The following is a 21991-nucleotide window of genomic DNA, read 5'->3' as shown; positions in this document are numbered from 1 at the left end:
CCGAAGCGGGTCAGTCCATAGATAGAGGCCTGTGCTTTACCTCATTACTCCACATTACAAGTTTTGTCGACGTGAATATGCAATGTTACCGCGTTAGGAATGAAAACCGAATTGCACTGTTGTCAGTAAATAACAAGAGAACTGACGTCCAGATTGAAGGCCAATGTGTAGCGCCTCAGAAGCCTTGGTTAGCTTTAATTCACCATCGTCAAGTAATTATTTCGGAACAGCCTATAAGCTGCATAGTATTGACAATCTACCAATCAGACGTAACCTTTCGAGCCACAGCACATCAGCGGAGATTTGATATAAATACAGTCTACCGCGGAGCATTACGTATCAAGCAGTGCGTGTTTTCGTTTAATAGTGTGGTTTTATATAATCCTCAATTTTTGAAGCACGACAACGAATCGACAAAATGTCCTTCACGGCTTTTGACTTTTGATAAGTAATATAATGTACAAGTAATGTACGTCAATTACATAATGAGAACAAGTAATTCACATTAAATGGCTGAGAGCTAACTTAAGAGCCAGATGTTTCGTGCCGACGAAGCACAGGCCCTGGCCCACCGTCGTGATCTCTTTGAATTACATTATGCTTGAATCGCCAAAATATTCTCCCTATTACCTATTAAATACCATTATCTCCTGTCGCCAAAATTTCTAATGATCATGCTATTAACTCACGGAATATCGATCAAAGGCCACGTCCATGGAATATATTGTCAGAATGATTGTAAAATATCACATTGAGTTAGGCGAAGGACGTTGCCGCGTAGGGCAATGCTTCCTCCCATATGACACTCTACAGACACTTAGGTTGATGAAATACTGATGGGAGCATCGACTAATAGAGAGCGGTGGAGTTTAATCCTGCCTCGGGATAATTGATAAGCAGAACAGATAGCCTGCATTGTACTTTACCGAGGACGAACAGTGCACGTAGGTGTACGGCATGAGTGTGTACTGAAGATCTTATATATTACAGTGTGTATGTCAGTGAAGCACTTATACCACACGAAACAAATTAACAAAACTGCCAGACTTGGACAGTGATCCTGAGTGACACACAGGCTATGCTTGGGCCCATGCATGAGACAGCTACCTTATATAATTATCATAAAATGTTCACATTTGTGACCATTAACCAGAAAGGGTAATATAATATCATAAAATGTTTGCATTAGTGGCCATTAAGTATAAATTGCACTAACCAACCGTTCACACAAAGTGAGTATATACATGTACCGTCAGATTTGTGCATGGTTAAAAGTACAATAGACACGAACTGTATCCGTGTACCTGTCTCAACCGAAAAACGCAATTAAGTTCGGTTGTACATACTTGCATTCAGCAACTGCATAGTTTCTTATTTCCGTCATTCAAAATCAGACGTGAATTTTGATACTAATTTCCCAAGACAGGAAATTGAGGCTTTTGACCCGTCTAAGGCACAAGAGTATTACCCGTTTCCTACGATAAGACATGTGATCGACCGGCTTCTTCCACCACGTTGATAGACGAATTATGAATTAATGACATGAATGCGTTTAGCTCTATCCAGATGAAGTCTGGAAAGCAACCCCTGCGTGTTTTGCTATAAATCAAAGCAAATATCGTACAGCAGCGCTCATTTCATCAGGATGGATCGCCGACTGTAATGGTTGTAATGATTTGAGCCTCGGGCTATTAGCTGTTCACGGATAAGGATTGCTGTCGTCACGGAGCCGTTGCTCATCCAGCTCATCAAATATGAATGAGCTGCCATGTAGTGTTACTCTCGCACGCTGGTTCGTTGCCTGAGCTCCTCAGATGTGACGGCGTTCATGCTCGGAAAAGGTTGTGTTTTGTTTACGGCGTTGTCGATGCGACTGCTCGCTTGGAACCGGTGTTCCGTATTTGTGTGGAAGTATCATGGAAACTGTACGACCGAAGAATAATCTTACTGACGTTTGGAACGACAGTGCACTCGACGGTCTACCTAGCCAGCTGGACGCTGGTGGGATAGTGTTTGCCTGCGCTCTAGGAATAAGTATGCCCTTGATAATTGCTGCAAATATCTTGACAGTCGTGGCACTTATAAAAGTCCAGATTTCGAAGGCTAAGCGCGTTGTCGCGCCTTACTTCGCCCTTAGTCTAGCGGTTTCTGATTTGTGCATAGGAGCCTTCCTGCTACCGTCCAATCTAGTGATGATGTTGGCGCACATGGGAGATTCGGGAGATATATTTTGCGGTTTCCACGGATACTTGTCAGTAGCTCTGTTCACAACGACGCTGTCGAACATAGTCATCATCAGCATCGATCGCTATATCTGTGTTTTACAACCCATCAAATACAAGTCCATGGTGAAACCACGTCGCGCCGTCTACATGGTTATATTCGCATGGTCTTACGGATTACTGTGTGCCGCGATCCCCTTCGCGTCGAGGACAGGGTATCGATACAGCAGTGCTTTGCGAGCTTGTTTTCTTGATCTCGGTGACGGACGAAGCAAGCCCATGCCTATCGTATTGTTCATCATCAACTTTTCACTACCCCTGACAATCATTTTATTCACAAATTTGAAGATTTTTCGGACAGCTCGCATACGCTCGAGACGCATTGCAGACTGGCAAGTGAACGACCCCAAGAGCCGACATATTTCTCCGCCATCTCCTGGCCCACAAGTGTTCGCCATTTCCGGCCAAAATTTCAACCTGACTCAAAATAACGATGCCAAAAACCTGGAACCCACCTTACAGGTTCCCTCTAGTCGACCTCCGACGAACATCTCACTTGAAAAGCGTCTCACTAGAGCCATATTACTGATCGTTACTGTTCTCATTTTCCTCGTCACCCCCTACCACCTGTTGATGACGACTTTTACGATCATAGGATTTGACCCAAACACCCTGCTGCCGTCTGACGTGATATTAATCCGTGTCTTCTCGTGGATGATTTACTTCAATTCGCTCGTCAACGCCGGAATATACAGCTACATAAACACGAATTTCCGCCGACGTTTGAAACAAATCGCCTGCGGGAAGAACTCGACCGAGAGACTGACGCTGGCCAAGAAGCAAAACGCAAACGCCGTGAACAGCACACCACCGCAGCAGAACAACATTGCCAATAACATACCAGAGGAAAACTCTTTGAACTCTGACATATTTGGCCAATTCAGTCAAGTAGTCAGTAGACACACCCCGACGGAGAGCCTCTTGGCCACCTTCACGCGTTCCTCGGCAAGTGAATCGAGCCCCGGTCCCTCCGAACTATGCAAGCGAAGGCGGGAAAACAGAAAGGAACGCGTGCTGAAAAAGCAGCTATCGGAGATTCTGTTGCCGACCCACAGTAAGGAGGAAGGTGAGCCGAGCAGGCGCTCGCGAAGCGCTTGGATTTCATCAGAATCGAACCTGCGGAGGGACAGCATGCGGAAGGCTAAAAATAACGGCACACGAGTGAAGTCGAAGAGATTTCGTGAGCTCGAGAGGGAAATGAGAAAGCTGGAGACGCAATTCAGCAGTGCCACGAGCAGTCATCATAAACCAACAGATTGAGAGAAGCCCACAGTGTTTTATGGAGTAGCCCCGCCCATAAATCTCATTCTTGTGTAATGGTCTTCTTTATGAAGCCTTGCTTATGAAGTTGCTAGTTTAAACGTACCTGCGTTTGTTTTACAAGATACGAGCAAAATTCCGTAATGAGTAAACAGCTTTTATTGAGGTTTAATGGGCAGGAAGAGGGTTCGTAAATCACAGATGACATTGTCAGTACACGACAGAAAACCCTATGAATGCCCAGTGAAGATATTTCGACCTAGTCTATAGACGTTGCGGTTGCTCAACGGAATGTGCTCAAACGTTATTAAATTCCTCAAGATTTGTATTGCAAGACTTTCAGGTGGAAGGAATTCCATCTGTCGCCAAGAGACAAAACGAAATACCGTGATTTTTACGGGTTGTTCTCTTTAACCTTGAAAAAATGCAATCTCAGTGAAACGTAAAGCGTAATGTATATCCAATTTATATTTTGACGTCTCTATAAATCATATAGCATATATAACATTCCTGAGCCGATACAGGATTTAATAAATACTACACTATACAAATGGACAAGGTTTTAACCATCATGTATCCCTGAAATCTATGCTCATTCAGAGATAGGGAAACCATTGTCTTACTTTAACACGAATTTTTTTTACATAAAATAGCAAATATCAAACTGGAAGCTTAATATCAAACAACAAATGAGACAAACAAAATCGAGACATTTTCCGTCCTTTTTATAAAAGTTTCCGGGTCCAAAACAATTTTTGTAAAAAATTCATCTTGTGACTACGTTAAAGCCGTCAAATGTTGATTCTTTGTTTACAAATGAGTAGAATGTACCCTTCCAGTTTTTCAGCTTTCTCGCTGATTTGTCAACGCCCATGCAGGTTTTGTAACTTCTCATTGTAGTCACTGGAATTATTTCGACCAACTGAGCGACGCAGGCAACGTAACACATCACATGGTTTAGCCCGTCTGTCGGCCAAAACGTTCTACCATTTTTTGTCCGCAGGTAGTTTAGAAGTTACAAAGATGTGTGGATGACGGTATTTTTAGACCAACTCAGAGTATTTCAACAAAATTAACATTACTTGTGAACCTGTCTTTATCAAAAGGATGTACGATTCATCGAAAGAAAAATGAACAGTTGGGCTGTCTGATGATTTCAGAATTGTACGAAACTTAAGAAATTTACAGAATATATCACCTTGCACGTATAATGTCTATACAAAGAGCACCTTGCTCTTATATGTATGTATGTATGTATGTATGTATGTATGTATGTATGTATGTATGTATGTATGTATGTATGTATGTATGTTATATACGTATGTATGAATGCATGTTAATGTTAAGATAGCGTAGCATATCAAATATTGTTTGTTAAGTATTTTTCACGACATTTCTCCTAAATGTGATGTAACGCCATTATTGCAAATTTTCCTCACACATCTTCTGTCTTTTCAATGCACGTTCTCATACCTCTCCAAACAGAAAGCGTTTAGAAGATAAACACGAATTATAAATCTGCGCGCGTAGCGTGACAGTCATCAACTGTTGACTTAATGCCTACTTGTGACGTGTTCCGTGTTGGATATTCTCTGGCATACCACCAGGCGACCTTCAAATTATCTCGTGGTAAAATTACTGTGGTTTTGATTGGCAACTTATTACCGGGGATAGATTGTCGCAAAAATTAAATCAGGGGCGATTTTATTCATCAGTGCTCCCGAACTCGGATATTAGTCGAATAGAGCTTATGTACCCGTAACTCTTTCACCAACACCATGGCGTTCAATTTCCATCGCTTTCAACTGCGTAAGTAGATTTTATACGGGGAATATTGAGTGTATTTGACAAGATAAAAGTTTATTCTGCGATCACAGGCTCCAAAGAGCATAATATGTGATAATGATTACATCTCGGTCCTCTCGGAGTGACACATTAAGCGGGTAAAACCAACAATTGATGACGCCGCGCGTATAAGGAGTCGTGTTGTTCCATTAACAATTTAATGGCTGACTTTAAAAGCAAAGAGTTTACAAGGTATTACATATATCTTTGTTACTTGGCCTTGTCTACATGGAAGCGAGGTACGGTGTGGCTGTTTCTCAACATCGCGAAGATACCATTTGACGTTGAACTTAATATATTCCTGAGAGAGAGAGAGAGAGAGAGAGAGAGAGAGAGAGGAGAGAGAGAGAGAGAGAGAGAGAGAGAGAGAGAGAGAGAGAGAGAGAGGGAGAGAGAGAGAGAGAGAGAGAGAGAGAGAGAGACAGACAGACAGACAGACAGACAGACAGACAGACAGACAGAGATGAAGAGCGCGATTGTGTAAGAGAGAGAGAATTGTGTAATAATTGTGTGTGCGTGTGAGAGATAGAGATTGTGTAAGAGAGAGAATTGTATAATATAATAATTATGTGTGTGTGTGTGTGTGTGAGAGAGAGAGAGGAGAGAGAGAGAGAGAGAGAGAGAGAGAGAGAGACAGACAGACAGACAGACAGACAGACAGACAGAGATGAGAGCGCGATTGTGTAAGAGAGAGAGAATTGTGTAATATTGTGTGTGCGTGTGAGAGATAGAGATTGTGTAGAGAGAGAATTGTATAATATAATAATTATGTGTGTGTGTGTGTGTGTGAGAGAGAGAGAGAGAGAGAGAGAGAGAGAGAGAGAGAGAGAGAGAGAGAGAGAGAGAGAGAGAGAGAGAATTGTGTAATAATCATTGCAGGATAATCTCTTATACCTTTTTGGAAACACATTTAAAGTGTTAGGTAGGCTCAAGATGGTGCTTCACAACAAAGGTGATTTATATCCTGGCACTATGAATTTCATAGAAAAGCATGTTTTGATGACTGCTTGAACTACGATATAAGACATTCGATGGATTTATTGTCGATTAGAAATCCCCTGTGGGACTTGCAATAACATAGGAATCGCTTGGATTTTATTGTGGGTGACACTTTTTAAGTGTATACAACATAAGTACATCAAGATAAATTTGTGTCAAGCAATGTTTACTTAGCCTTCGAAGAAAAGCGAAAGCGGTAATTTCTATTGAATTACGATCATAAATTACTGTTACAGACAGAATTGCGTTACCTCGAACCGTTAAATTATCAATTGGTTTGTGTTGCAAATACTGATTTTAAGAAGGGAAGCGGGATCATACAAATGTTATTTCTGTAAAATATTGCAGATTGAGGAATGTTTATTCAGCGTAAATGTTGAATACGATGGTGTTTTACATTTGCCAGCCATGAAATCCATTATATAAAGGCTGTATAGGCAAGTTGAATGTTATGTTTGTTTCTGTTGACTAAATTCATACCTACCTACCTGCTAACCTACTGACCAAATTTAAATTACATGCAGGTAAATCTGTCCTAGCCGTCTGCGAAATTTGAAACAGAACTAAGAGTATATGCTGACTCTCCTGGTTCTACTCACGCTCTCTCACTCTTATCTCTGTCCTACGTATGTCTCCTTTCTCTGTGTCTGTGTCTGTCTGTCTATCTGTATTTGTCTCTGTTCCTTTGTCTGTTTCTATCCGCCTGTCTACCAGTGTGCCTCTGTTTGTCTACCTGTCTACCCGTCAGTGTCTTTACGTCCATCCTTTCCCCCCCTCTCTCTCTCTCTCTCTCTCTCTCTCTCTCTCTCTCTCTCTCTCTCTCTCTCTCTCTCTCTCTGACTTTCAAACTGTTTTCACACAGTGTATACCTGGTATCCATGGGTACCTGTCAACAACAATTAAGAACGAGAGTGGTGGACATGGAAACGTGCTCCAATCAAAATACACTCCGGCAGCACCTTCCTGTGAACAACACCCTAATCTATCAATAACAGCTAAGCTTGATAAAATTGTCACGAAATGCTGTAAACGCTCCTGACATCTGATTCCGAGTGCTCCGAGCGGGTGAGAAATTGTTCACTCAAGGCTACAAAATACGTCCCTTACGCGTTCACATGTAAGCATGTCGACGTCTTTAGTATTCAGTCGGCGAAAACAGCCGTGTTGATGAGATGTGTTCATGAGTTCATTTTGATGGATCTTCAAACAGTGTGATTGCATGTACAGGCTAGGTTTCACTGACCGTGCAGCGTTTTATTTGCTAGGGAGTCCTTCTTTGACGATAAAAAACACATCAATCATTTCTTTCTCAGTCTCTTCCATCTGGCAGTTTCAGTGTGTGTCTGTTTATCTATTATCTCTGTTCTTGATTCTCTCTACATTTGTGTCCCTCGATCTGAGGCAATTTGCGATGGTATTTGTCTCTGTCTTCGTATCTTTCGCTGTCTCTCTTTGTCTGTTTTTCTTTGCTGTCTGTTTGTTTCTCCGTCTGTCTATCTGTCTGTCTCAGAACTGTCTCTGTCTGGACGGTCTCTATCTCTCTGTCTCTCTTTGTCTGTCTCTCTCTGTTTTTTGTAAATATTTATTCCAATATATCTACTCCGACTCCAAAACTGCGATCGTTTGGAACTGGAGTCATTTGCACATGTAACATGCAATATGCTTGTATGTTTTCTGTACGTGGCCGGCTGTAAGTGAGATGAGCGATTTTACGTTGGCATCGTTTGTGCACTGTTAGAAGTTTTTGTGCCTGGGTACTGTAATTCACAAATTACAAAATTGGAAGACGTTTAAGTATGCAGATTGATGAATATGAGTCCAACTTGTCTCAGAGTCATCCATATCGAGGGTCATCTCTGTAGGATTTTCAAATTTTATCAATTCTCTTCTGATCTACCATTTGCGGGGGCTCATTTTAAAGCTCTTGATGAAAGAAAAATTTTAAGCGTCTTAAATTTTCGAAAATCGAAAATTGTATTTTTCCTCATTGAGGTAATACAGGGGTGCCGGCCATTTTGAATTTCAAATATCAGGAAATCTTAGGTAATTTGTCTCTCTAGTACCAAAGTTTGCACGGTGACCCCTGATTTTTATTCTTGCTTTGGTAAGAGAATGGTCGAAAGTTTCATTAAGAAAAACTTTGAGCCTTTTACTTTCGAGGTGCATACTGCCTTAAAGGTATACTGTCACCTGTTCCAATTTTGCCACAGTAACCATGGAAAAAGAAAATCTATCCGATCACAGATTTTAAGCGGGTGGCCGCTTTTTAAAAACAGCGCCCTCACATGGGCATTTTGAATATCAAGGAACGCCCCTTTGACCATACATGGGAATATTTAGATTACAGGTGACTGTATACCTTTACGGGCCCTCTAGAGAACAGCTACTTCTCTCTTGCGGTCAGTGACCACATGTAATTGCTTCAGTTTAGTACAAAACCTGTGTGCAATGGTCAACATATCTAATGCTAACTGACCTTTATCAAAATAATGCCCAGACTGAAAGCAAGAAATGAGTCTATTGAAATATATTTTTTTCTGCAGGACATTAGTTCAAAAAATTATATGCATGTAGCCTGACAAGGGATTTATTATTTTGCATTTTGTTATCAGTGTATTTTCCTCCCTAAAGTTATCATTTGAAATTAAGCACAGCTCGTAGTACTCGAAGTAATGCAGTACCCACCTTCCATAGAAAGACAATCTGCACATGATGGTCGCGCTTTCATGGTCCCCTGTGTGACCACTGTACACAGGTTTGACTGTACTTGTGGCTGAAACTTCAATTGTGAGTGACTAATGTTTTAGGGTGTTTTAGCTTTTAAATGTACCTTTTGAGGGAAGATTGATTTTGGTGGTATGTCTCAAATTTACACTGGAAGAGGGTCGTCCTTCCCTCTTCTCAGAGGAAGAGGAGGATTACGTCAAATAAAAAAATAGAAAAGACCGCAATCACGAAAAAGGTGTTTTGATAGTGTCATTGGGAAAATGCAGAATGACTCATGGCTTGCTCAAGGTTTACCAAATGGTTTCATTACTCCACAAAATTAACGTCACTTTCTTTAACGCTTGATTACTTCAAAAACAAAAAAGGGGAATTTTACTTTTAGTGAGAATGATCGGTGCACTTTTCTCTCTTTTTCCCCATTTCGGTAACAGTTATTCAAATATTTCCGCGTCACTGAACGCTGTCGCCATGTCATCAGCAGGAACACCGTGACGGGAAGTGCAACCATCCTTCTTGTGCTATGCCGTGACAAGTTTACATTTTAGTGAACATTTGCATATTCAAATACACAATTCGTATGTAAATCGCCTGCAAGCACGTGTTTCCCGCATGTTCCATCGCCAACTATTTGACAACTAGATGTTTCCTGTAGGTGTAACAGTCTGAATTATAATGCCTTCCGACTAACTCCCACACAATAAATAAATGAATGAATAGATAAATAAATAAATAAATAAATAAATAAATAAATAAATAAATAAATAAATGAATAAAGAAACAAACAAACAGTAATGTTGCAAAAAGTTTGAGTAATAAACATTGTAAGCTAAACAAGGAATAAAAACGCACCCTGTGCAGAGTAGCTGACAACCTTGTTCGCTTTCTGAACCTAGCTCATCGCCTGTATCTTCGCTAGGATTAATTATTAAAGAAAAGTATAATAGATATTCTTTGTGTCGTGTATTTATTCGAACAAATTAAGACAAATTGTTAGGATTTTAATGATTAATGCTTCCGCGGGCGCGATAGGTATACACTTGCAGGATAATTGTTTCCCAAGGCGAATACAGAAATGGTGTTATAGAATTATATGGCCTGTCGAACGATCTCGTATATGAGCACGGTCACTCTCCTTTTCGCTCGATTCTGAACGACATCATGAAATTCAAACCTTTGTCATCGTGGCAGTCGTTATGGAAACAAATTATTCATTGCTTTTTATACGTTTTTTAACAAACTCATGGTAAGAAATCGGGCTTCTCGTGATGTGGGGTACTGAGGACTATTCGCGATATCCCCAAAAGATAAAATAACACTTCGAAACAATCTGTAAAAAGACAAAAAAACCCCCACAACATCAAGAATTCAATGATATTCCTCTGTAACTATTCATAAAGGAATCTTGCAAGTGCCTTTTTACCTTTAAGATTGTATACATTCCTGATGTTACACGGAAGACTATTCCACGGCTTCGAAGTTGAATAGTGAAAACTTGATTTGCACATCGATCAGTTCAGCAGATCAATAGGCGAAGGCGAAGGTCGCGCGGTTAGCAGAATCATTTGAAAATCTCCATAAAGGTATACATCGGCAATTGTCAATTCCAGTACATGTTTCTTCCTATTTTGGAAAGATATTTTTTGCCTAATCGCAAATGAAATACCTGTACGGGTAGACACAGAATTTTCGCTAACGTGCCATTACGCATGCGCATAACTGTGTAGTTTTGTACTTCAAGGCTAGACTACAGGGCTTTGAATAGACTGGCCCCAATCGCTTGGCTTTTTCGGCTGCTGAGTTGCTGGCTGGCCAAGGCGTTCACCCGACGGTCTACGCAACAGCCTAATACTTAGCGGTTAACTGATGTTTAGTCTTTCAATTTATTATGTTTTGATACCTATATGCCCACAGACTAGGAGCAAATCTAGGCTTTGAAATAACACCCGCACGTACTTAAAGGGACAAAGTCGGGCATTTTTCATGAATTTTGTTTGATACGAGATACTACTTATATTGTTTGACATATTTAAAGATACTGAATGAATGGGTGAACAAATGAAATGAGACCTTCGCAAAAATGAATTAATGGTCATGACCATTAATTTATTTTCGCGATGGTTTCATGTATCGTGTCTAAAACTGGGGTCGAATATATGCATGATCACCCATTCATTCAGTATCTTTCAACATGTCAAACAATATAAGTAGTATCTTGTATCAAACAAAATTCATGAAAAATTGCCATCTTTGTCCCTTTAAGTTTGGTCCTGAAATCTCTTTGGGGATCCTTATCAAGGTGAGGTGTCAGTTTCACGATGAGAAGGCACAAATGGTACACACGCTGGTACATGCATCAGAGTAAAGTAGTTACAACCGCTACTTTGGCAGCCAATACAAATGCTTGACGGGCAAAGGCCGGCTGCACTTACCCACGCAAAAGTGTCAGATATTCTCGCATGTAAACTCGCCCATACAAACATGCATAAATTTCCCCCCGTCTGCTTCTCCAAAGATGAAACAATTTAATCCTCCTAGATATGTGTGTATGTGTTTGATGAAGTTGAGCCGTATATCATAAATCATTTCCATTCATTTTCCATATTTGCCTGAAAGATTTCCGTGATCCTGTTTGTGGATATGCCGACGAGAGTAAACCATTTCTTGTTCATTGGCACGGGAGATCCGGTTGTTTTCTCAAAGGGAAGAGAAACTATCTTTACACTGCTAGCCCTATATAGAGAAAAAAATGGACGCTCCCTTTTCTCAGCTAACCACTTGGTAATTTTATAAAGATCCCCTGCTTCTCTTGAAATCTGTGAAAATTACGCTTCCCGCAATTTGGCTCTTCGTCTTTTAAAAAGCCCGACGTCGTATGGTGGCAGACAATAATTGCTAAAATCCATTAGAAAGGTACGAAGGAATTAAAGCGAATGGAAAAGTCGGTTAATTTGTTTGTAACGTTTTGGGTAGACTCCCAAAGATGAATTAGAAAAATTGCCATAGGCTTTTACACGGCTCGGAAACAGCCTAGTCGTACTCTCGTCAGTCACTATCTTGTTTGCATGCAGACTTTAATCCGCGGGAGATAAAGTTGATTTATATGAGAGTCCAGGTATCGTTTAGCTATAATGGTAGATCCAGTGCTTTTCATTAGAACCAACGACCGGTGAAAACCAGATCTGCACGTTTGCATGACTGGTGACAAGTCTATTACGTTCGGAAACTCATTATCTGGTGAAAAAGTGAAAAGTATGCATGATTTATACTGTTTTTATGAAGGGATAACCTTGGTCATCAATCCTCTTTTTGGTCAAAATGAAAACATTCCGAAAAAGAACGTTCACTTTACACGACATGGACAGAGTTTGTGTATTTCAAGTTCGCTTTGGCTATCGATTGATGTAAGGGTATGGACGTCAACGCAAAGACAATTCTCACCGCGTGAATTGAAAACATGAAATACTTTAATACCCCGATTCTGCAGCGAAACAGGTTCCACACTAATTGCTAGTATTTGTAATGGTCCTCATAAATATGCCTCGTTCTTATCTACTGTACAGTCTCAAAACTATTCTGCGTTAGGAGAAACTGAGACGATTTTAATGCGAACGACGATCAAGATAATGTAAACCCAGTAATGACTTGAGAGACTGTTAGTCAAAGTTTCACCAAAACTACATGTATCACTCCCGCTATCACTGACATCATCATCATCATCATCATCATCATCATCATCATCATCATCATCATTATCGTCGTCATCATCATCATCATCATCATCATCATCATCATCATCGTCATCATCATCATCATCATCATCATCATCATCATCATCATCATCATCATCATCATCATCATCATCATCATCTTCATCATCATCTTCACAGTCACATCGCAACTACAACTGTATCACCATCACGACCACTATACAAACAACCCCTGCGACCAGAACCGTCACCATATCAACGTCCTCCTCACATCTTTCATGTTTCAAAAATACTCTCTCGACATCACAACCACTAGAAGTCGTTGCTGCCTTTGGTCTAGAAATTAAAATCAATGCAATTTTGAACTTTGAATTTTTGCAGATACCATACAATTGAGTCATTTGCATAATATCACATATCCCTGTGAAGTTTCGACCCTATGGCAACTTGACCTCAAGAGGTAAACATAATCATATCAGAAGATTTCAATAAAATCCTTTTACTTTACTCCCAAACATTTTTGGTGTAGATATTGATTATACAATGCATGGGATCTCATGGCAATAGTCTCTATGAGCAAATGCATTGACTCACAAACTTATTTTCAAAGAGATGAAATGCAACGATAATGGCATTATTTCAAATGTGTCATGATTATGATGATGAAGTATTTTCATGAGCAGAGTGCCGAGTGACATAACGATTCTATTCAAGGCCTTTCCATGTGTTTTTTTTAAGAAATGTCTACGGATCTTTCCACTGGCTGTGATCACGTCAAAATTTGCACATTCGAAAGGCCGTGCTCGTATCTTACAATTTCACAATTTGCTGGAGTCCCCGACAAATTGACAGAAATAGTTCTCGATTTATCTTGCGAGGGGGAAATTACAATCAAAACGCACTTACCGCAGATAGAAGCGCTGCAAGGGGCGTTCAGCTGACTTGGAGTAAAAACCTGTCCGCCGCAGGAAACTCAATTTTCAAACGGAAAGGCGAGAAATAAAAGCTGTCACAGAAACACGGGCCTGAGCCTGACAAAGTTTTCGAGAGTTTACAACCGCATTTGCCTAAAAGCTTGGTTTAGGTCAAGAAAAATAAAAAGTTTGTTTCTCATCTTAGACATATTGCAAAAATGATGCGGTGACGCGGTTTTTTAATGATTTTGTTTAATTCTTCAACCAACAAGCGCGCGAGGATGAGAAGCAAACTTCTTATTTTTCTTGGCCTTACCGTGAAAATTTCCCGATCACGCGTGCACTGGTATTGTAATTTTATCGCAGCATTGTACACGATTCATCATAAAGACATAATGCAGTACAGGCACAGACCGTGTATATAAATACGTGGACTCTAAAAAATATGAAAAACGTTAGTATCTGTGGATCTTGCGTGTAACAAGTGTCTCATGTAGAGCGTTATTATCGATCCATCGAAATGTGTAGATTTGCTTTCCTATACATTTGTTACTAAATTACCGTATTTTTCGACTCTTACACTTCTAATAGTATGTCCTGGTGAGCCGTGAGCATTACTTGATAGGCTGCTGTTAGTCCGAGAGTTAGGATAATATCTCCTTCCGTCAAAATTGAACTCACATGCTGCTAGCGTGCGTGGACCGTTAGCTTTGATTAGTTCTAAGGGGGATTAATCAAATAGAGTCAACAGCCGATCGGACGGGATGAGTGATGGAACACGCAGTGCCCTGTGCGCCCAAAATTACTTTCACAGCGAACACTCATGTATTTTCATTCGCGCACACAACATTCGTTCTAGCGAATCGATTGATAGAAGAAACACGTCCCTGGTGGCTGTGTTTCATATTAGACACGAAAGCAAGTTTATGCCTTGTTTCGTGGATGTAATTTCAGATCTGTGTTTACCTTTTGCCAAGACAGGGACTCTTCATCGGATCGTTCGCCTGAGCGAAACGTGTCAGAAATTCGCTCGGTCCCCGTCGATCTCTCGTTTAACTAGGCAATAGGCGAGAACGTCTCGAAGGCTAATTGGGTTTAGTTGTCGCTATGCCGTTGCATCTCAAATACAAATCCGAGCTGTAAGATATGTGCATAACACATCCAGAAGTCCTTGTCGCACCATGAATTATTGAAAGTGCCTGTGGTGAGACACATTTCTCGTGTGATTTAATGTTGTTTATCATGGATGTGGCGAGTTACCATGGAAACTATTTGAGAAAGAACACTAATCCGATGTGGAAATGAATAGAGTTGCAATTTTAGGTATTCTCTGAGAGCTTGAACATCTTAAAATGAGAAAAAGTCGTCAGAGAGAGAGAGAGAGAGAGAGAGAGAGAGAGAGAGAGAGAGAGAGAGAGAGAGAGAGAGAGAGAGAGAGAGAGAGAGAGAGAGAGAGAGAGAGAGAGAGAGAGAGAGAGAGAGAGAGAGGAGAGAGAGAGAGAGAGTGGAGAGGGGGGGGAGGGGGGAGGGAGGGAGGGACGGGGAAGAAGGGAGGGAGGGAGGGAGGGAGGGAGAGGAGACTGACCGATAGACAGACAGCCAGACAGACAGACAACATGGATGTATGGATGGAGGTGTTATTGTCACTTATCCTTCTCTGATTTTCTACCTATTTGATTGACTTTGAATCGTAAAGCTGTTTTGAACAATTCGATAGTCTGGCTGAAAAGACGAGGCAAACATATTGGGATAAACGACAATCAGGTTCAAAAAATGAAGCAAGACATTGACGGGAAATTGCATATCTCGCGTGTTGTTCTCGCTACCTGCCACGAAAACGATTTGACATTCAGAAAGTCTGATAATAGAAAGTTATTTTCAAAGGCAGCTTCATTATTTCTTCTCACATGAATTCTCACTTTTTTCGGCTTTGACAGACATACAGTGGCCTCCAATCATTGCACTCTCTGAACATGACGTCACTTGTCTTCAGTGAAGATACCGCGACAAAGCGAGGAAGTAACAAACGCAGGGAGCAATTTTCCTAATGACGTTCCTCAGCTTTGGCAGGCAATGTCCCCCTCTAATTTAGTTTATCGTGAGCACAGAAGCAAAGCAAGTTGAATTTTCAATTTAGGTGTGTGCCATCACATCTAAAGTTTGAGCCGGTATGTTCAAGGTAAAACCCCGGTGAAAATCGTTAAAGGGCCGCAGCTTTCTTACTTTTGATGAAAAATCTCTGGTACCGATTTGAAAGTGAAAAGTGTTCGGAATTTTCAGACTGATGAAAAGTATGCCTTCAAATTCGTTAAATCAAGCAAAGTTGAAATAAATTTGCCCCTGCTGGTTATTCTCTTCAACTCCCAACATATATAATTGACTGTCTATTAATGAATTTTGACAGGTGCTTGATGCGAAAGGTAAGGCCGTAGAATTCATTAATACCAGGATTTATAACCAACCGTGACAGCGATATAGGAGGAAGATTTAGTTTTACTTCATATGGATTGAGACAAGTAATTAGAAGATCAGTGTAAACCTGGTGTAAACCTAAGCGATAACGTCCATGGGACATTTAGACTTGCGGCCATGTTGATGGAAGATTTTTCTCATTTTCTGTTCTCCGTTACTCGCCACGGACTGCTCAACAGCAACCGGGGAAAATCCATACTATCATGTACATGAAGTGAAAAGAGTCGGAGCTTATGACCGAAGGTCGATAAAGTGATTGAAAACAATTTTCGGAGTCATTCTTGCACAGAAGACGTAAAAAATCGTTCATCAGGAAATGTAAGGTCTGCCAACGTTTCATTAAACGCCAGTACTTGTCTCCGACACGTTGGCAAATCTAATCAAACCTCCCTGATCAAGATTTATGTCACATGTTGGCGGTTTCAAAGGTCAGGGACATAAGATTTCTTTCTTACGACCAGGTGTAATGAGGGACAGTGACGTGTCCTAGTTTCATGAACACTGGTCGTGGAATTGATGAGTCTGTTACTGTACATCAAACCTACGGCGACACCGACGGTGAACGGTTCTTTTACTATGAGCGCTGGCTGAATGAGGGCTTATCTGTAAGGGTTGTTTCTCATGAGATCATTTCAACGGACATCTTGGTATTTTATCCATAAAAAGAAACTTACTCTGATATCACGGAAGCTTACTTAGATAATATGAAAGACAAATCACACAGAAACATTACGGAAGCTTACAAAATGACTTTTGTGTTGAAATTTTCTGTCGTCGTAGTTGTCTTATTCGGAACTAGATGAACCTGAGCACATCATGACAGTGAGTTTTAATGGCATGAAGACGGTTTCAAACAACAAAATAAACTAAATGTAGGTGGAAAGTACATTCGGATGAGAAATGAAAATGCTTAGAATATCAGATGCGAGTTTCATAACGTTGTTGGCTTCAAACTGAAGGTTGACCCCTGACCTTTTCAAGCCTAACCAGGTTTGGCGAATCGTGTTAGTTTTTCGCTTTGTGTGAGCTAGCCCGAGATTTCCAGTCACGGAACGATCAAAACTATCTCAGGATGTTGATCACTGTTCTGATCTGTAAAACAGACTTTTTATTGCCTTTAAAGCTAGGGAAATGTGATTTTTTAGTGCGAAGAAGAGTTGGAAATCATACTGAGCAGTGGGATGAAATCTAATCCAACTTCAATCCCTCACCAATTTATTCGTAACGTGTTGATCCTGAAAATCCTTAACTATCGTATTTCCTTATTTAAATACCACACGGCGCATCGCCTTTGGGAAGATAACATTCGCGTCATGCTGTTGTGATCGAATACAACTAAATGCGTTGGAAGACATCCTGAAACGCACTCGCTTTCTGCGATAGAAAATGCAATTTAAATGCACCTAATTTTGGTCAAAATATTATCGTCATTGTAATAATCAGATTTAAGTTCATCAGTATATTAAAAACACAATCGAATGAGTTATGCGTTTTGTAATTCAAAAAATTAATCATAAATCCGAACTAAGTCTGAGATAAAAATCAACATATGCGCACGATCTGCATATCGGCTACACCCCTTGGCCAAGTATTGTTGAGATATGAAATGTTATTGTATTTTTGAATGAGCAACTTGAATCGTAGTTAACATAGTATTCGCCTCGAAAGTGAAAGACTTAAGCTTTTGCTCAAACTTTCCTACTTTCAACCATTCTCTTACCAAATCAACAATAAAAATCGGGGGTCACCGTGCAAAGTTTGGAACGAGCGAAACAAATTATAAAACATTTTGCGATATTTGAAATTCAAAATGACGGCCATCCCTGTGTAAAATCCATGGGCGAAAATTAAATATCAGATTTTCGAAAAACTAAGAAAATGAAAGTTTTTTTTTCTCCAAGAGCTTTAAAATGAGCCCCCACAAGTGGTAGATCAGAAAAGAATTGTAGAAATTTGAGAGTCCGAATATATGTCCCTGGGCGCGTTCTACCTTAAAGTTAAGGTTTCTCACAGTCCCAGAGTTGAGGGCCACGTGCATTTTTGTTGGTAGTGTTCTCGTTTAAAGGTATACAGTCACCTATAATCTAAATATGCCCATATATGGTCAAAGGGGCGTTCCTTGGTATTCAAAATACCCATATGACGGCGCTGTTTTTAAAAAGCGGCCACCCGCTTATAATCTGTGATTGGCTAGATTTTCTCTTTCACTGTGGCAAAATTGGAACAGGTGACAGTATACCTTTAAAGTGTTTTCTTGTATCCTTCCTGTCATCTTGAAGGACTGCTTGTAGTCTTACTAGACATCGTGACCTTGTAGTTATTTTCCTTGGCGGCGAGAAAGCTCTGAAGAGGTATTCGCCGTGATAAGGATCTATAGTGGTTTTAATGCGGATTCAAATCTTGAACTCTGTACCGCAGTTAGATGCTTGTGCTAGCACCATGATAAGAATCTTTTGTGGGATATTCTCGCATCAAGTGAGAATGAGATAAAAATCTGATACAACCTGGAGGATTCAAGTCTCATATGGAATTTGCCATATATATGATGCCACAGTGTAGTTTTTTCATTAGAGATGCTTATCTCCTTAGATGAAACAAAGTGTGTGCTACTTGTAAGTTATTCTCGAGAGTCCTTTTGAGACCACATGGGAAATGTTTGGTCAATTTTCAAAATTAAAATGTATTGTATTTTGAAATAAAATCCAAAATTATTGATTGCTTGTTTGTAAATCGGGAATGCATTTTTAAGTGAATAAAAAAGGGGTTTGCAGTGAATAATTCCAAATGAGAAATTATCTAAAACCGACTATTACTGTAATATTAACGTAACGTTTTTGATTCTAGATGTTTTGCATTACGCTGTCTTTAAATTTTTTGTGATTACTTTCTTAACTTTGACTTTAATCTTGTCCCTGAGGCAAGGTTGAAAACAACGTATTGTTTATAGTAGTGTTATTATCGTGAAATGATTTTCATCCAAGCTAAAATTCAGCTGTCGATGATTGCATTTGACCTTGCAGTGTTGACACCTTGAACGCAGTGCCATCACGACAAGCGACCTGATTTATTTTTATACTTGGCTTTGTTTGTTAAACCTGACACGTTCTCGGAAGCGAATATGTAGAAGGTGGATGAACAATACCGAAAAATGAATTTCCTGGCAGAATCGCCTTCATCTCCCTCTTGGCAATTTCCTCACAAAGATGAATTTAGCTGGGAGTTAATTTCCTTGAAATGCTCGCGCTGTTTGAACTTTCACACTTTCATTTAGAACCCGACGAAAGACAAATACCGTGGGTATGTCAATATCAGCGCTGTTTATCAAAGGTACCATCATCATCATCATCATCATCATCATCATCATCATTATCATCATCATACATACATACATACATACATACATACATACATACATACATACATACATACATACATACATACATACATACATACATACATACATGCCCCCGCAGACAGACACAGACACTGATATATTTAATAAGATATATATATATATATATATATATATATATATATATATATATATATATATATATATATAATATATATATATATATATATATATATATATATATACGGTATATAATATCTATCTATCTATCTATCTATCTATCTATCTCTCTATCTCTCTCTCTCTCTCTCTCTCTCTCTCTCTCTCTCTCTATATATATATATATATAAACTTAAGAACTCGAATCGTCTTCACGATGAAATGAAAGACAGACTAGCAGGGATAGGAAATATTTCCATCCTTAACTTGCACCCCCTCCCCCAGGGAAGAGGAAGATCATTTATCGCGCAAATAATCTATAGAATGTATATACACCGATATCTTAGTCGTCACGGTTTACGATCTCTTCACCCGATCTGTATTTCTTTTAATGTAAAACCATTAATGCGTGGACGAAAAGATAGACATCCTCGTAAAAACTCTGAAGAATTTGAATTCAAAACAGATCTAGACATCCTCATGACATCGCTCAGAAGCTTAGTATACCACACAAAGTCACATTTTGATTACGCAGCAACATTGCATTGGTACTGAGATCGCGGCAGACCAATGATCTTGCTCGACGCGGTATAAACATTCCACGCGCGGATCGAGCAATTTCAACGCTGCTGTGAACACCGCCTAAGTTGACAGCTGAAGACGTATTTGCATGTCATCTAAACGAAGAGACTACACCTGATGTCACGGGTATCGCAAATACAGCCTGTGTACGCCAGTCTCTTCAACATCCTGTACGCCAACTGTCTAGCGCTAAATTCAACCACACGAGTATCATCATGTCGACTCCTATCACCACTACACAAACTGAATACAGGTTTAGAGAGTTGAATCTAACGGTCTCAGATGAATAGCTAAGATACTAAGTTACTGTTATGGGCAAGTAACGTTATCCTTAACACTCTGAGATTGGCCCATCCGTTAAAATTATGAAGTCCCACCATATTCATTTCAAAACATGATTAATAATAAGATGGAGATTTTCGGTCAGGGAAGGGTTTCAATTCCTTTTATTCGGACTGCACATCTCGAAGCGCCCCCAAAGTTGTTTATGTAAACTGTTCAGAAGAGATATACTTAAATGTACCCAAAGGAAAAATGCAATATTTTCGACTTGTGCCATTTTTTGTACCTTTAACATTTCTACTTTTATTGGTTTTGTAAACAATGTTATTGAAAGGAAAGGCATTGCCACCGGCATAAAGTCGTCAAAAGACGTTCATGTACTATACTTAATATTGACAGCTCTATAGGCTTGTAAAAAATAATCGCTTGCTACGTCAGCACGCAGTATTATCGTTATGGTTTTGTGAGATCGTCACAGCACAATGAACTCCGGGAAAGCTAATGTTACCAAAGTTTCAAGATCTCTCCAGTCTTGGAACGCGTCTCTTGACTCTTTGTTGAGTAAGAGTAAGGCGGTGAACGACGAGTGAATCCGAAATCAAAATCTTCTCTTTGCGCAATCAAAGATATCCACTTCAGAAACCATTGAACACAATGAAAATATTGTTGATTCCATGTTGAAAGTACAAAAAATACACCAGCAAGAACAAGTAACTGGCTAAAAGTACTTTGAATTTAATATCATAGGACAAGCTTTGAATTCTGAACAAAAACAGCAATATGATTTGAACCTACATGCAATTAAAGTCTGTTACCGAGTGAATGATCAGATATTCTGCAGAAAACGAGATGACTTACACACAAGCCGAGACACTAATAGTTTAATAAACGCAAAAGACAAACCGGTTAACTGGTCGTTTTGTGCTTGTTTTTGCCTCGTTAATTGTAATTGTAAAACCAAAACTCTAATTTCTCCTCACGGTAAGGAAAACGGTGTGCAGCCCGGCAAGGGATACCCTTAAATACATAAGGGAGCTGATAGGAATTCACGGTTCGAAGAGAAACTGTTCCCTCCTCTGCTGTCATAAGTAGTAAGGTATTATTCCTTTTTGTGACAAATAAGAATTTTTACACCATTTTATTCATTTATCTAAAGGGAGCGAAGGAAAAATTAACCATCCATGTAACTAAAGTGTGACCCTGACCTATATACGGGTCCTGGACTTGCGCAATACAGTAGCTATGACTCACTATCAGTACATCTGTCGGATCATTTGTTAGATAGATTCCGACTGTGCTGCAGCTCTGTACAGCTCCTTAAGGATTCCAGTGCCCGTTCCAGTGCTGATTTTTTGTCTTCTGGATGTAAGTATATACTTGTTTTCTGGTTGTGTGAATTTGTTTTTCCTA

General features: G+C 39.8%; 1 protein-coding gene across 1 annotated transcript; it reads left to right on the top strand.

Annotated features, from left to right (window-relative positions):
* The first annotated feature begins 1916 nt into the window (after positions 1-1916).
* Positions 1917-3542, top strand: LOC139118112 (histamine H2 receptor-like). Its single transcript, XM_070681406.1, has one exon. The coding sequence runs from the start codon at positions 1917-1919 to the stop codon at positions 3540-3542; it is 1626 nt and encodes a 541-aa protein (XP_070537507.1).
* The last annotated feature ends 18449 nt before the right edge of the window (positions 3543-21991 follow it).

Source organism: Ptychodera flava, chromosome 19 (genome assembly GCF_041260155.1).
Source record: "Ptychodera flava strain L36383 chromosome 19, AS_Pfla_20210202, whole genome shotgun sequence".
NCBI classification, from domain to species: Eukaryota; Metazoa; Hemichordata; class Enteropneusta; family Ptychoderidae; genus Ptychodera; species Ptychodera flava.
The sequence above is the reverse complement of the archived record's forward strand: the minus strand, read 5'-3'. Positions and strand labels throughout refer to the sequence as shown.

Coding starts and splice junctions, on each gene's coding strand:
- LOC139118112 (XM_070681406.1), top strand. CDS start 1,917: ATGGAAACTGTACGACCGAAGAATAATCTTACTGACGTTTGGAACGAC.